We start from the raw sequence: 17,789 nt of genomic DNA on the forward strand, positions 1-17,789 counted from the left end.
GCCAGCTGCTACTGCTGATATAAAGTTTTTATCTTGGAAAACAGCTCTGCTCCTAGCAATAACTTCTGCAAGACAAGTTTCAGAGCTACAGGCACTCATGGCTGTGGAACCTTTTATCCGGACAGGGTCTCCCTGAGGACAAACCCAACATTTATGCCTAAGGTGGTGTCCAGTGTGGCTCTTAACCAAACCATTCATCTGCCAACTTTTTATCCAAATCCACAGAACAAGGGGGAAAGAATTCTGCATTCTTTGGACGTACACAGACCGCTTAGATTCTACTTGGACAGAAACAAAGTTTTCAGAAAGACAGAGCAATTACTAGTGGCATATGCTGCAGGATCACAAGGAAAGGCTATCTCAAAGCAGACTATTTCAAAATGGATAGGCCACTGTATTCATTTCTGCTACTTATACCATGGCAAGCCAGTGCCTAAGGGCCTTAGGCCACATTCCACCAGAGCTGCAGCCACTTCAGCAGCCTTTCTCAGGGGAGTACCAACCAAGGACATTTTAGAGGCAGCTACTTGGAGTTCAGTGCACACCTTTACAAAGCACTATCATCTGCCACTCTACTCTAAATCCAGGGCAGGCTTTGCCACAGCAGCTCTGCAGGGTCTCCTAGCCACTCCTAATGCTGTTTAGCTCTAGCCTCCCAACCATAGCTTTGGGAATCTACCCAGATGTAATGACTGCAACAGTGAAACAATAAGAACATAGTACAGTTGTGTACACTTACCATAAATGTAGATGTTAGAGTGTATTCACTGTTTCAGTCCAGGTTACCCACCCAGCATCCCCCCTTTTCTTCTGATGGAATCTAACTTTCCTTCTCTGATTTATACAACCTATGTAGTGTATTTGCTTGTGGATGAAGGTAAAGTTTATATTGCTGCACGTAACTTTTATATATGCATATACATTTTGGCTACCCTTTTAGGGGGCACCTGACATCTGGGGCAAGAAAAACTAAAGAAAATTGTGTCAGCGGCTGCTTTTATGCCCCATGACGACCTGACGTCAGGAAGGGGGCAACGACAGCCGACGCAGGACCCAAGACTTTGGAATTCAGGCCGACTGAGGGCAACCTGCCAGCAGGATTACCCAAATGTAATGACTGCAACAGTGAATACACTCGAACATCTACATTTATGGTAAGTGTACACAACTGTACTATGTCTCTACCTTGGATAGGTCTGGAGCCGCTGTGCAGGCACTGGCTTCTGAGGATGTTTTCAGGCTTACAGATTTGTATATTAGACCAACGCCATCTTCAAAACTAAGGCCAAAATCTCGACCTATGCCTAAAAAACGTACGCCTGGGCCACATGTGCAGGCCCCTATGCCTAAAAAACAAATGATCAAAATGGCTGAAGATTTAATTACTCTGATCAGGGGTAGCCAACCCCCCCAAACACACTTCTGAGAGGCCTAGGCAAGACATTGATTATGAATCTTCTGAACAGGATTCTATTTCTTCTGACTCTTCTAATGACGAGGAATTGTCTATACCTACTTATGAGGACTCTGATGCAGAAGATTCCATTCCTTCTGCTTCTCCCCCTGAGGATTTTTCTTTTGGGGAAACTTTACATACCTTAAGGGAACATTTCCACTGGGAAAGTCAGGATTTCTCTGAATCTAAAAAGAGACTTAGGGATTTTCTTCTTCTTCCTCAGCTTAGGCCTTTGGCTATACCTCCTGTTCTAGACATTGTTGTTGTTTTTTTTCAGAATCTAGTATGGCTCCTGATTCTCTGCCTCCGGCTCCTTGTAAGCCAGACAGTTACTACAGGGTTCCTGACTCCCACAAATTTCTTTTCAAAAATCCTGTTGCAGATCCTGAAACCATTTCTCAGGGTCCCAAGGGCATTAAGGCTTCTACTGCTAAAAATCCTACCCCTTCTGATAGAGATTCCAGGGCGCTGGATAGATGGGGTAAGAAGGTTTACACTTCTGCAACCTTGGCAATCAGGGCTTTAAACTGTCAATTTCATATGCTAAAATATCAACAGCATATCATGGGACTGCTTAAACAGAAAATGATGTTAATTTCTGACTGTGTGGAAAACAAAGATTTACAGGATTTATTGCATTCAGCTGAACAAGTTGGAAAACATACTTTGCAATGTGGTTTTGATTCTTTGGAGGCCTCTTGCAGGGCTGCTGTCACTGGGTCTGTGCTAAGAAGGCATGCTTGGCTCAGAGCAAAATCTGCCTGATCTTGTTAAAGCAAAATTGTTGGATGCTCCTTTACAACAGGACCTTCTCTTTGGTTATAAGGCTGAAGAAGTTTTAAAAAAGATGGAAGATAAAGCTAAATCTATGCAAACTGTGAAAGATTTCTTAGAAGTGCAACCTCCAAGATTTAGTAGGCACTGGCCTACTAAGAACTGGTCCTTTCCAGTTCCTTCGAGAGCCACTCATGTCAAACCCAGACATTCCAAAGGCTCCAGGTTTCAGTCACAAGGGACTTTCAGAACAAAACAATGGGGTGCCTCCTCTTCCATATCTGGAAACAGCAAGACACCTCCCTATGGTAAGACGTCTCAGTGACTTCCCTTTGCACTTAACAAGCACTTACCCTTTAGCTGCTCCTTTTGGGGGAAAACTGTCTCTTCATGCAAGAAACTGGCAACTTGTAACCCAGGACAAATGGGTTTTAAATATAGTATCCCAGGGATACATATTTCATTTCCACACGTTGCCAATTCCAAACGGATGGCCAGACCTGCCCCCAAATCAGTTGGCAGAGGCCCAGAAACAAGTACTTTTCCGCATGGGGGCTATTCAGCCAGTACCAGAAGAGAAAAATGGACAAGGTTTCTATTCAGGACTTTTCCTGATACCCAGAAAAGACAAATCATGGTGTCCAATTCTGGACTAATCTATTCTAAACGCCTTTCTGGACATTCCAAAATTCAACATGCTGACTCTTCACCAGTTACTTCCTATGCTAGGCAAAGATGCCTGGTTGTCAACTCTAGATTTAAAAGAGGCTTACCTGCATATCCCAATCAGAGAATCTTGCAGAAGATACCTCCGCTTCAAAGCAGGCTACTTGCATTACCAGTTCTCTGCACTGCCCTTTGGCTTAACTACTGCGCCCAGGGTCTTTACAAAGTGCCTGGCTCCAGTAATTGCATTTTGCAGGCAAAGAAATATTCAAATATATCCATACCTGGACGATTGTCTAATTCAGACAGAAAACAAGGACACTCTTCTAAACCATCTGGCGTTTGTAAAAAGGGTTCTAACTTCTCTAGGGTACACCTATAAACAAAAAGAAATCACAACTGGTACCCTCTCAAAAAATTACATTCCTGGGTTCAAGCTTGAATACAACTGCTCAGATGGCTTTCCTTACACCAGAGAAGCAAATTCATTTGGTGACTGACTTCCAACAGGTGGCCACAAAAACCCTGCTTTCTGGAAGGCAAATACTTCAAGCCTTGGGGTTCGTGGCTTCCTGCATTCTTCTAATTCCATATGCAAGACTGCATATGAGGAAACTTCAGTGGTATAAAGTCTATGGAGTCAGCATTGTCACAGCCTGGAAACAGCGATTCCTATCATTCCTTGTCTGCAACTAGAGTTCCTATGGTGGGCAGAGGCCTGCCACCAAAACAAGGGACCGTCATTCACACCACCCCCTGCTGCCCAAACCCTAACTACAGACGCATCAGACCATGCTTGGGGGGCACATCTGGCAGGGAAGTGCATTCGGGGCAAATGGAGCCCAAATCAAATGCACCTTCATATCAATCAAAAAGAAATGCTAGCTGTACAGAATGCACGGACAGCCTTCAACGACTACCTTCATCCAGGACAATTAATGATAAAGACAGACAACACCACGGTTATGTGGTACATAAACAAGCAGGGGGTACACACTCCTACCAACTTTGCAGACTAGCCATGGCATTGTGGAACACGGCCTTGACCTATCAAGTACAACTACAAGCTCAATTCCTGCCAGGAAAGCTGAATACTGTGGCAGACGAACTAAGCAGAAATGTCATGGACCCACACAAATGGAAACTGGAACCATGGATTTTCAACATGTTGACACGCAAATGGGGGAGCCCAGACATAGATCTTTTTGCCTCACCCCACAACTATCAGTTGGACAAATTTTGCACAAGAACTCATCACAAAAGAACCTGGAAAGTGGATGCTCTGTCCTTCAGCTGGAAAAACCTATCCGTCTAAGCCTTTCCCCCTCTGCTCTCCAAAGTTCTACTAAAAGTCAAACAGGACAAATCAAAAATGATTTTGATTGCTCCAGACTGGCCTCGCCAACACTGGTGCCCACTCCTGCGTAGTGTGTCACACCTTCCACAGTGGAACCTGCATCAGACACCTTACTTACTGTCTCAGCAGAACAACCAAATTCTGCGCACGCAGCTCCAAACTTTGAATCTTGCAGCGTGGCTAATCACCTAAATTCACCCTTAGCATCCTTCAGCAAACCTGTGATGGATGTCATTTTGGAGGCGAGAAGGCCTAGTACTAGAAAATCTTATGCTGACAAATGAAAAAGATTCTGTGCCTGGAATCAATCTCAAGGAATAAGCACAGCAGTGCCCAACATTCCTCAGATTTTACAATACTTAACTGAGATGCTTCACAAGGGCCTGTCCTTTTCTTCCATAAACATCCATGCCTCAACCATTTCAGCTCATTACAACACAGAACCTCCCCTCTTCTCTCATCCTCTGCTAAAGCAGTATCTCAGAGGGGCCAAAAACTTAAGACCACCCAGGAGAGCTCCAACCCCTGCCTGGGACCTCACTTTTGTATTGGAAAAGCTCACTCTCCCTCCTTTCGAGCCAGCTGCTACTGCAGACTTAAAATTTCTCTCCTGGAAAACGGCTTTCCTTTTAGCAGTCACTTCAGCTAGAAGGATTTCCGAATTACAGGCTCTTATGGCAGTGGAGCCTTTCATCATTTTTCGTGTGGACAGGGTATCTCTCAGGAGCAATCCATCCTTCATGCCTAAGTTGGTATCCAGTGTGGCTCTTAATCAGACCATTCATTTGCCAACTGTCTTTCCCAATCCACAGAACAAGGGGGAGCAGATTCTGCATTCATTGGATGTACACCGACAACTTAGATTTTACTTAAACAGGACAAAATCTCAAAGAAATTCTGAACAACTGCTGGTGGCATTTGCTGCAGGGGCAGAGGGAAAGGCTATTTCAAAGCAAACCATTTCCAAATGGATAAGCCATTGTATTAGTTTCTGCTATATGCACCTTGGAAAAAGTATCCCCCAGGGGATCAGATCCCATTCCACCAGGGCTGCATCTACTTCTGCAGCCTTTCTCAGAGGTGTTCCTACCAGGGACATTCTAGAAGCTGCTACCTGGAGCTCAGTTCATACATTCACCAAACATTATCATTTACCACTTTTCTCTAAATCTAGAGCTGGCTTTGCCACTGCTGTCCTGCAGGGCGTTATAGCTGGTCCTAATGCTGTATAATTCCCTCCACCCAACCATAGCTTTGGGAATCTACCAAATGTAATGACTGCAACAGTGAAACACGAAGAACATAGTACAGTTGTGTACACTTACCATAAATGGAGATGTTCAAGTGTATTCACTGTTGCAGTCCTGGTTACCCTCCCTCCAGCCCCCTGTTTTTCTCTGGCTATGCATCTACTTTCTTTCTCTAAGCTTAAAAACCCTTTTGGTGTATTTGCTTTTGGGATTGGAGGTATATTTTTTGTGTTTTTTTAATTTTATGTGCTCCCCATTTGGGGGTCACCTGACATCTGGGGCAAGAAAAACTGATGTAATGGCGTCGGCTGCATGTTTTATACCCCTGACGACCTGACGTCATGGAAGAAGGGACAGCAACCGACGCAGGACCCAAGACTTTGTTAATCAGGCCGACTGAGGGCAACCATGACTGCAACAGTGAATACACTCGAACATCTACATTTATGGTATGTGTACACAACTGTACTTTTCCTAACAGTATCCTTTCAGTGGTCTTACTTTTTTCCTTAGGCAAAAATACTTTGAAGAAATTGGTGCTCTTAATTGTTTTTATATGTAGCTCCACATGAGCTCTGGGCAGAGTATGTAGAATGCACCCTCAAATTTTTGAAAGCTGGACAGTCACAAGGGATAGGACCCAAATAACTTAGGCTACTTACTGTAACAGTGATCTAATCGAATACGGTTATGACAAGTTAAGAAATGTACTTATTTTATGTCTTACAGCTGCTGAGTTCAGTATTCGATTCTGACCTTCATTCGCTGTCTGAGTGGAGTTTTGCATGTTTTTCCCATATCTGCATACATTTCCTGTGGAGACTTTTGTTCCCTCCCACTTTTTAAAACATGCTGGTTGATTGGTTACATTAAATTGTCCTTGTTGTATTTACCTTGCCTTTGTGGACTGTCATCCTCAGAAAAGGTCTGAGGAGTGCAATTTCACTTACACAGTTAAATAAATGAGAAGTTTATGCTGAGTTAGTTATCTTTGACTCCACACCCATAACACTGTATTCGTTGGATTTGGTTCAGGTTTCCTGCTAAGTAGTTTTACTGACTGCATTCCATTGAGTGAGAGCAGGTAAACAGTAAACATCATGCTCTTTGGTTTTACTTTAAATCATATTTCAGTTTTTGCTTCATGTGTACCATAGAGTGATTTGTGGGTTCTGAGTCTGCGTGTAAAGTTGCCCAACAGCACTGGGTTTTTTTTTTGTGAGTTCTGGTAATAATATGAGTAGAAACTATTGTAAGTGATGCATTAAAATATGAAAAACTGGTAATTAGAAAGTAGTAAATGTGAATGGGGTGCTAGTTGCTACTGAAGTGCTTTTGAGAAAAAAAGATTCATTACATGTTGTATTAACTTATTTCTTGAAGTACTAATGTTATAATGCATAGTAATTTGTCATCTGTATTTTTTAAATCTTTTTGTCAGGAAATTTCCCACCACCAACAACACCGGAGGAGCTTGGAGCACGAATCCTGATCCAGGAACGGTATGAGAAGTTTGGAGAGAGTGAAGAAGTTGAGATGGAAGTTGAATCTGAATCTGAAGAAGAGGAGGAGGAAGACAAAGATGAGGATGCCAAATCGCAAGTTGACCATGACAGCGAAATACAGGATATGGATGAGGTTGTACATTTTTGGGCAGACTTGGTTCTAATAAGTTTGCACACACATTAACATTTTGCACTGCATTTTGATTTTGCATTCAGTGTTGATTTATGAAAGGTTTGATGCACCTTATGACTTGTTTTCCCTTATGGCCTTGTTTTTCTTATGCCAATCCACAGTGAGAAAATCTTTGAAGAATGGCAGGCAGACAGGTTACAACCGCTTTCTCTAGCTTCAGTTAACTGTGTGAATGTCGGTGAGACTGTTATTGTTGTGTTGTATCTGAGCCCGATTACATTTGTTACTTTCTGCTATAATGTACAGGTATCTAGTTTTTACCTTTTTATGCTTCTATTAATTTTAAGTTTTCATATTCTGAATTTAAAGGACTGAAGTCTCTCTGGTCATACAAGCATTACAGATATATTTTGTAATGCATGTTCATTTCTTCAGGTTTCCAGTCCTTTGAAAGTTTGTGTGTGTGGGGGGGGGGGGGCAGGGGAGAGTCTGTTTTGCTGATGTAAAATATTGCATTATGCAGTATTAATGTATAGTGTTCTTGAAGCAGAATGTGGTTTTGACTTCAGATTTTTGAGCACAAGTATGTGCATTAGCGAATACTTTAAATAGATTGGTTTAGGTACTCTGCAGATTTGCTTTTAATGCGTATGACCAATAAATGTTGATTTTTATGGTGTCACTGGAATTACACTGATTCTTCTTTCCCCTTCCATTTTGCCCATGATTTTCATTGATGGTAGCCTATCTTATTGGTATTATCCATCAGAGTATAATTCTACATTGGTGTCTTAATGCTTAAAATGGCCTGCTTAATTCAGAGATTTACAAAAAGTTTTTATTAAATTAATCAAGTATGACTGAGGCAGTCATACATTTGTAAACATGAAAACAAACCATGCTGACATAATTTTAGTTGCAAACGTTGTACGTTGCTTATAGTCTATCCAGTCATTGTCAGTCAAACATTACATAGCTCATTCAAATTCTGCTTTCTTTCTTTTATACCTCATTCCTCCTATTTATGTATTCTTTCCATTTCTTTTTGTGTAATTTGCTCCTACCCTTTTCTAAAGATCCCAAATCCAGTTACTCTGTTAATCTCTGTTACTGTATTTACTACTTCTAGTACAGTAGGTTTTGACTTTGATTTCCATTTTCTAGTAATTGCTTTTTTGGCAGCCACCATAATTAGACTCAACAAGGCCTTACTATGTCTAGGCAGTTCCAATTTTGTATTATAGCTCAAAAAAATAATTTCCTTAGTTACACCAGTTTGTTTACCCAGTATCTCTGACAGAGTAGTCTGCAGGGAATATTTAAGTCTGACAACTCATTACACTCACAGAAAATATGTTCCCAATTAACTCTTCCCCATCACAACTCCAACATTTGCTGTCTAGCTGAGGAAAAGTTCTTTGGAGTCTACTTGGGGTATAAAAATACGTAAACACTTCCAAGCAGATGTCCTAAATCTTCTAGATTTTGTTGCGTACTTGGGAGCTCTACATATATCCTTCCATTGTCTCTTTATGAACTGCGTATCTAGTCTCTCATCCCAGTCCTTTTTAACCTCCTCTGATTGATTCTTATTGTTGTACAATATTTTATATGCTTTTTTTTTTACAGCAGCTTCTGTTCTAGATTCTACTGAAAACTTTACTAGTGCTAGTCTTTCAGTTTGGTGTCAATCCTCGATAGTGAAGTCGGTCTGTAGCCTGCAGTCCAAATAAATTAGTAACTTGGTCCTTTTGAAAAAAAGAACAGAGACACCAGTCGAGTCCCCTAGGGTTCTGTGCTGGGACCTGTCCTGTTTGGCATCTACTTTTCTGAAGTAAAAGCCAATACTAGAAGGCTCTGGTTGATTAAGTTTGCAGATGGCTGCAAGCTAGGGGGTCATTGAATCCCCAAATGACTTGGCCATCCTGAAGGAAGGTTTGTCTCAGATAACTAGTGTCAAAATTATGGTCTGAAACATAATGCCAAAAATGCATTATTCTGTCCTGTGAGAAGTCATATACCCCAGGGAACTAACACACTGACAATATGCCTCTAAGAGCTGACCCAGTTTTTCAATATTTCGGAACTTATGTCGACAGTGACCTAACATTTGACCAACACGTGTCTATTGTTGTAAGAAAGTTGTGTATTGCACAACTTATAAACAAAGGGATTATATCCAGATCTAGGGATGTTATTGTCCCCCTTTACTCAGCTGTCATTAGGCCAGTCTTTGAATATAATACCCACTTTGGCATGTGTCTGTCTAGGCTCATGCAACAGCTGAAACGCCCACAGGGGTACCTGACTAAAAGGATACAAGACCTAAACATGTCCAGCTTGGACCTACTCGAAGCCCTGTCAAGGTATCCTACAGATTCCTAAGAGGTGACCTGTGTCTGGCATACAAGGCATCCTCCAACCCATTACTGATGGATTTACTGCACATCAGCATCAGAAACACTCTGTCTAGGCATCTGTACCTCTTCTGCAACATCTGTTAGAGACTTTGCTGGAGCTGCAAGGGAACCAACCTGGATTCAGATAAACTTGGTATCTCCACCAAAGAATCTCACAGGTACATTTACAAAAAAAAAAGCCGTTAACAAAAATAAAAACACACAAAAGAAATGGTAGTAAGTGCTTTTGTCATTTTAACATCAGACTTAATTTATTACATTCAGATTGTCTGTGCAGTGCATCATTTTACATCCTCTGCTTTCACAACATTTTGATATTCACATATTCTGTTTTTAAGTAACCTTGTTGACTTCTTCAAATAAATTCCTATCATTCAAAAACTTCAACATCTTGACTGTTATAATCATATACATTCATTAAAACAATGCCACCACCCTTATTAGCTTTCTTAAGACATATATGTTGATCTTTCTGAAGCCCTTTACAGTTGATTTTAATGTTAAGAGTTTTGAGATATAATTGAAATATTTTTCAAGGTTCTCAAGAAGTTATAATACTTATTTGTAATGAGCCTTATTTTGTCAATAAAGTAAAAATTTAAAAAGATTAGATTAATAAGGAAACTACTAGTGAAGTTAGACAATAAGAAAGATGCATTTAAATGTTGTAACTGTAGTTATTGAAGGTCCGTTATGAATGGTCCTTCGATCATTTTAAGTTCAGTGAATAGAGCTTTTTCAAGTCCAAATGATCAGGAAAGCACTATTCTAGACCAATTTGTTAAGAAAACATGCAGTCCATCTACCCTGGCCTTGAAAACTCTGAACTGTCCATTCCACATGCTCAAATTTCTGAAGTTCAGTACAGGAATAGATTGAAGCAAAGGTAGAGGAGATTCATGTCTAGAGCCTCGAAGATGCATAACTCCACATGTGGTTATGATGTTGTCATGTGGAGCAGCTGCTACTGGGTCTGTGAGCTGCAGACTTGTGTGGCCAAGGAATCAGACCCTCTCAGAGCATGTTAATGTTAAAGCTGAACTCTTTAATGACCCATTAGACAAGGAGCTCTGCTGAGAAAGTGTTTTGAGACTGGATGAAATGGGAAAGTCTGTGAACTCTGTCTCCACCACCTTGATACAGCAGAAATTATCTGCTAAGTCTTGTTCTTTTCACTCCAAGCAAGACAAATCTTAAACATTCCAAGGAAGGAAATGCCAAGTTTTACAAAAAGTGGCATCCTGCCTCTTTCTGTAGACCTGGAGGGAAGGGGTCTAAGGACCCAGGACCCAGTAAGATGCAGCTGTGCCTATTCCAAACCCTCACAAAAATCCCACCCAAGCCTCAAGAGCTGTCAGAAACTAGGGGGAAAAATTTCCCCTCTTTTCCACAGCCTGGAAACAAGTCACACAGGACAAATGTTTGTGCTTCAAACCATAAGGAAAGGCTGCTCCCTGCAAACTGTGGAGGATTCCTCCAGTTTTATGAACACCCCCACCGCGCACACACACACACACACACACAAAGATATCTTTTTCTCATTCAGATCCACGGTGTTCCTCAACAGCAATCCATTTAGTCGGCCTCATCATCTTCCCCCCCTGAGAGCCAGGCACAGGATTCTGTACAAAGCTGTTCCTGTTTCTCAGAAGGGAGCTATCATGGTGCCCCATTGTTGACCATTCCAGGCAAAACAAGTTTCTAGTGGTACAAAATTTAAGATACTTACCCTTCACAAAAATTCTACCTCTCATCATGCAAGAAGCATGGATGGTATCCTTGGATGTGAAGTATGCCTACCGTTATATTACTGCGTTTCAATGCAGGGGGATTCCACTTTCAGTTTTGTGCCTTACAATTCTTTTTATGTACTGCACCCAAAGTTATCATTAAATATCTGGCACAAGTTGTCTTCTGCATGACCACGCTTGTGTCCTGACTGGATACAAGCAGCATCTGTGGAAAAGCTCCACCGAGCTATGTAATCCACTATAGAATACTTTCAGAAAGTAGACCTGACCCTCTGTGTCCAAAAAGTCCCATTTTATGCCCTGCTACTTGTCACCTTTTTGAGGACAAAGCTGCATTTTATTCAACAGAAAGCATTACTACCCCAGGGCAAGATCCGGTCTCTCTCAAGTTACTGGAGACACATTTGCAGCCCGAAAGCCATCTCAACCAGAGGTTTCCTTAAGCTCCACTGACACATGGCCTCTTCTGCCATTAGTTTATGTATACATACATATATGTGTCTGCGTGTGTGTGTGTTTGTGTGTGTATAGTTTATGTACGTGTATAGGTTTACCATCAAAGTGGAAGACATTTACGTGAACCTTGGAAGGTTGAATGTCAATTTTTAAATGTTGGAATCCACAACAGCGAATGCACTATAGCATTCACTGTTGTGGATTTGTCATTTTGAATGGAGCTTGCGCCTCCACATGGGGGGGGGGGGTGTGTGTGCAGAGTGGCTTGCTCCCCTGCAAAACTTTAGTAGGACATAACTGGAAGTCCAGGTAGTTTCGGTAAAGTCAACATTGCTGATTGTTGACTTTTCTAATTTACCACGTACATTGATATGGTCGTCATTCGGAATTTGGATTTTATGATATTTAAAGTTGGGTAAGTAATCACTTGCACAAGTGTTTTGCGAGATCTTGATGGTAAACCTATATAGATGTATATTATATTCATGCTCTGAGGCTGCCCTGTCAGTAATAAAAGGGACAAGCTTGTTTGTGTTAATTTTAGTGCAGTCTTTCCCCTGTATCCCCAACTACAACCTCCCACCTCCTGAATAGTACAGTTTGCGACTGACACGAGCCTTCACACACTTCATTCAGCTGCTGCAGTCTAAAGAATGATTTAACAGTAAAATGGCAATCTTGCACCATGCTCATGTAGACAATGTTCTTCATGTTTCATTGTTGCAGTCATTACATTTGGGGTAATCTGCTGGCAGGTTGCCCTCAATCGGCCTGATTAACAAAGTCTTGGGTCCTGCGTCGGTTGCTGTCCCTTCTTCCATGACGTCAGGGGTAGAAAACATGCAGCCAACGCCATTACATCAGTCTTTCTTGCTGCACGGTGCCCGAAGCAGAAGCAGTTCACAAGTGCCGGTCGGCCGACTCCTGAAATTTTCATTTTTGAGTTTCAGATCCAAAGTCTTCAACTAAAAAGCTAAGTACCCCATTGGGGAAACTTTTTCTTGCTCCTTACCGATGTTAGCAAAAGCTAATAATTGCATTACTTGTGGGAAGCAAATACCTCATAAGGTTTTTCATTTGTACTGTATTCCTTGCCTAGGCCCTGACCACAATGTTCCTTGCTGTCAGTTTTGTGCTTTATTTAATCAGCGCACTATCAAACGTTGGTACATTTTTTCTTCTAAATATTTTGGCTCATGCTTTAACTATCTAGAAATGTCTTCTGTTAGCAATCCGACTACCGGAATACCTAAAAAACACAAAGAAAATGACAGAAACAGGCCATTGAGGTCCAAAACTGCCGACGACACTTCTCCTAAGCCAGTCGCCAGTTCGCCGGTACTCAGTGAGGCGCTTTTGCAGCCCCTGATACCCGCTACTTCTGATTCGCAGGCCTCTACTGAGACCCATTTGGAGTCCGGTATGCCGCGAGATGCTCCAATTATGGAACTCACGGATGTCTCTATCTTGGATGGGTCCGGAGCCGCTGTACCTTAATGCAGCTGTTGCTTCTGTCAGTCCGCTACATGTTACAGATTTTCCTGACTACAGAGACCTTTGAGGAATCTGTGCATTTAGTGACTTTGTGTGCCATTAAACTTTGTCAGCCATGTTTAAGTGAATTCTAGTGCTCCCAATAGGAAGTTTGAATGAATGAATGTTTATTTTGACAGTAGTTTGATGGTGAGAATTTTTTTTTAACTGTAGCTTGAATGCTATAGTTTGTTCTGTAGCAACTGATATGAATTTTGCAGTACTTTATTTTAAAAGAACAGAACAAAAAAGACTGCTATGTTTCTGTTTATCGTTAACCAACTCTGTATGGGATGTCTGGTGAAGGAGTAAACATTTCTCCACCATCACTACTGAGTAATTTCATTGACTTCATGTGTGAGAAAATGCTTTTACTGTTTCAGACATTTCAAGAATTACAGACTGAACCAGATCATGTTAGGAGTCCAGTCTTTTTCAGCAGTTTTGTTGCTGCACATGTTAGGATTGTAGTATTGCAAAAGAGGTTTGGTATGTATCGAGAGATTGTAGGGATCCGATCCTTTTTTCAGTAGTTTGAACACTTTGTGCTCTTCCACCCAACTATTCAGTAATTTGTTCTATGTGTACTTACTTGGAAAACTCCCTTTTATTTACATTTGTGCATATTTACGGTAGGATGATGGACTTGTTTTGCATTAGAAAAGTTGTAAGCATGGCACCTAGAAGTTCAAGTGCAAAGGCCTTAAAAGTCATAGGTGATTCTATAGTGAGGCAGACTGATGTCCCACTCACTAGGTTGAATAAGGAGAAAGTAACAGCTGCCTGTCAGGTGCAAGGATCTGCCACATAATGCGTGCACTCGGGTCCGTCAACAACAGGTACAAATATGACACTGTCATTGTACATGAGACACCCGTGCCCTGGCCCAGCAATCAAGGAGCCTCAATCCTCACCACTTACACCAGAGAAGGCGTCTAATATATGAAGAAAAGTATAAGAAATACACACAGTAAAGTGCAATTTCCTTTAAGAGCACACAGAGATCATAGTCAGTCTGGGGCTGGTCGCTCTCTTGCTCTCCAGGTCCCCAATAAGACTCCCCACTGGCACAGCTATAGGGTCCAGATCTCACCCAGCTGGGCAAGCTAAAACCTCCAGCACCCTCTCTGTCCAACCAGTGCTTTGTTTCCCTGCCCAAGTGGCTGAAACGCACACTTTGAGATAAGAGTTTATACAACCACACAGACACTCCTGGGAAAGGCTGGAACATGTTCTTCAGCTGTGCCCCTATTACCCAGACTATATGGTAGTACTGCCTGCCACCACCCAGCTAATAGCTACTCAAAGGCCCTTAAAAGGGTGTCCAATTATTACTGTTCAATATTGTTATCCAATTGGTAGTATAACTAAACAGTCAAGGCTTATTGGAGTGACTTGGTACAGTAATCACTATAAATATGCAATGTACTCTAGAGCTTAAATTATCTGTACACAAAACAGTCACAGTTGAAAGGTTTGGTTTTAAATATTTAATAATAAAAACACAAGACAATACTTCTTACTACACAGTGCTAGACAAGAGTTCAGAGATCACAGAGAAATACTTAAAATAATTCAGTAGTATAGTTCTGACATCGCAGAAAACACTTAGTCTAATCGTTCTAGTTTCTAGCTATTTCTAAGAGAAAACACAAGTCTAAGATAACTTACATAAGAGCAAGACAGTGCTGTGAGTTGGATGGGCAAGACAAAAATGCTTAATCCCTCTCTGGTTCTTTCTGTTTAAATTGAAATTACAGTTCTGATTCGCATTACATCATTCTTCACACTTCCCTGGGTTCCCAGGCTAACAGAAACTGCATTTACATTTTTAACTTCTTTTGTTATCTTGCAGCTGGTCAGGGAACAGAGCAATAAAAGTACATCTGCATGTTTAAATCTAGCAATTTAACTCTTGGTTAAAACAATAGAAAGAATGTCTTCATCTAGATGGGCTGGAGCCGACTTTAGATCAAAGGGTCACAACATGCTTTACTTTGGTCAGTAGAGAGCACTGATTCATTTTTTTCAGTTCCACATCTAACAGCAGTTTTTTTTCCATTTAAGACAACAAGCCTGTGTCTTACATTGATATTTATAAATGATAGAATTATCTATAAAATTCTATCTGGCTAGGCTGGCAGCCTTCACCCTTCCCGGAGAACTCCAGCTAGTTTTTCAAGTGACCCTTGAGAAACGCTGCTTGAGAGGGTCAGGTCTATCTGAGTATACCTACCCCATTCCCTGGCTTGAGAGCCTATCTGCATTGGCATTGCTACTTCCACTGTGTTGCTGCACTGACGTATCATATGCTTGCAACCCCAGGATCCATCTTAGCAACTTGGCATTTTGCTGGCTGGCTCTGTTTAACCATGTTAGGGGGTTGTGATCTGTCATAACAATGAATTTCCTTCCATACAGATAAGGCTGAAGTTTTTGCAGTGCCCACACTATGGCTAGACATTCCTTTTCTACAGCTGCATAGCATTCCTCCCTGGGTGGAGCCTACGACTGACATAAACCACTGGGTGCGCTTTCCCCTCTGAAGAAATCTGGCTAAGTACAGCCCCCACTCCATGGTTCAAAGCATCCACCTGCACAACAAATTATTTGTTGTAATCTGAACTGGCTAACACAGGGGGTCCTACCAAAGCTTCTTTAAGCTTCTGGAATGCCTGCTGACATGCTGGGGTTCACACTACCTTATCTGGCCTGTTCTTCCTTGTCAGGTCTGTGAGGCGAGCAGCTATGGTACTATAACTAGGGACGAACTTTCTGTAGTACCCTGCTGTCCCTTAGTAACGGGTGCAGGCCATGCCTGAATGGCTTCCACTTTGGTAGGTTCTGGCCTTATCTTACCATTCCCCACTCTATGTCCTAGGTAGGAGACCTCTGCCATACCCACCTGACATTTGCTCGTCTTACTGGTCAACCCTGCCCTCTGTAGTCTGCCCAGCACCTCCCTGACATGCTGAAGGTGCTCTGGCCAGGAATGGCTGCAGATGGCAATATCATCTAGGTAAGCAAGGACAAACCCTCCTGCTTCTGCTAGGATATGATGTACCAGCCTCTGGAAAGTCGCTGGGGCGTTCTTCATCCCAAAGGGCAAAAAAAAAAAACTCTTGGTTAAAACAGAAAGAATATCTTCATCTAGACAGGCTGGAGCCGATGTTTTAGATCAAAGGGTCACAGCATGCTTTACTTTGGTCAGTAGAGAGCACTGTTGTTTCATTTTTTTCAGTTCCACATTTAGCAGCAGCTTTTTTTTTTCCATTTAAGACAACAAGCCTGTGTCTTACATTGATGTTTACAAATGACAGAATTATCTATAAAATTCTATTTGGCTAGGCTGGCAGCCTTCACAAGTACATGTGGGTGTGAATTACCCGAGACGTACCTCCCTGGACTACATGAAAACAGACATGGAGGAGCTCTTGCAGTATGTAGCCCAGGCGGGTATGACCCTAGCCCTGTGCAACCTCCTACCATCACCCAGAATGATACCACAGTACAAGCAGAAAATGATTGATTTCAACAATTGGCTAAGTTTTTGGTGTCATTCAAAGGGGATCCAGTATCTGTCTGCTGGGGATGACATGATTGACAGACCTCAATGCTTTGCTAGAGATGGCCTGCATCTGTCACCCCTGGGCTTCCGGATACTGGCCAAGGCTCTTGCCACCCCTATAGTACCTTTTTTAGGTGGTGTTCGAAAGACCAAATTATCACTGTAACAGGTACAAACACTTGCAATCTGAGGGTCATGCTGCTCAACGCTAGAAGTATAAATCTCAAAATGTACTCGCTCGAAGCAGTCAAAATGGAGAACATCGACATTTGTGCTGTAACAGAGACCTGGTTCAAGGCAGCAGAATGCACCCCTGCACTGCCAGGCTATAACACATTCCACACCTTTCTGCCCCAAAACTTGGACCAAAGCTCCAAAGGCAGTGGTGGTTCCATATTCATAAAGGATGCGCACACCTCCAGACTGGTAGCCCAACATAATGCATCAGAGATACTTGGGTGCAAAGAACATTGGGTAAGACAGCGATTCAGGTTGTAGCCTGCTATTGGTCCCCAACTATGTCCCAAGACTCGCACTTCACATTCCTAAGCACCCTGGAGAATATTAGGGTCCAACCTAACACTGTCATACTGGGTGACTTCAACTATCCCTCCATTAACTGGGAGAACTATTCATGTACCAATACACTTGCCCAATGTTTTCTGAAATTCATTCATTCCAATGCCCTGAACCAACTCGTTCTTATCCCCACTAGAGGTAGCAACATCATTGACCTGATCATTACTAACATGGACGACTGTTGCTCTATACCAATAGTCATCTCTTCCCTGGTTAGATCCGACCACAAACTAATCACCTTGGAAATCCACATTCCCTCCCCCGCAAAGGTAACCACCATGAAAAATTTCTCCAAAGCTAAATTTGGGCTCCTAAAAACAGAGGTGGCTAACTTCACGGTA

General features: G+C 42.0%; 1 protein-coding gene across 1 annotated transcript in view; it reads left to right on the forward strand.

Annotated features, from left to right (window-relative positions):
- The window catches only part of SF3A1 (splicing factor 3a subunit 1), a gene marked incomplete in the record, with an annotated part of 443,164 nt that overhangs the window by 91,555 nt on the left and 333,820 nt on the right, over nt 1-17,789 (forward strand). Inside the window, 1 exon segment of the mRNA XM_044068523.1 lies at nt 6,945-7,141. Coding sequence (XP_043924458.1) covers nt 6,945-7,141 — 197 coding nt within the window.

The sequence above is a fragment of the Protopterus annectens genome, chromosome 4.part0 (genome assembly GCF_019279795.1).
Source record: "Protopterus annectens isolate FY-2018-M chromosome 4.part0, PAN1.0, whole genome shotgun sequence".
NCBI lineage: Eukaryota > Metazoa > Chordata > Ceratodontiformes > Protopteridae > Protopterus > Protopterus annectens.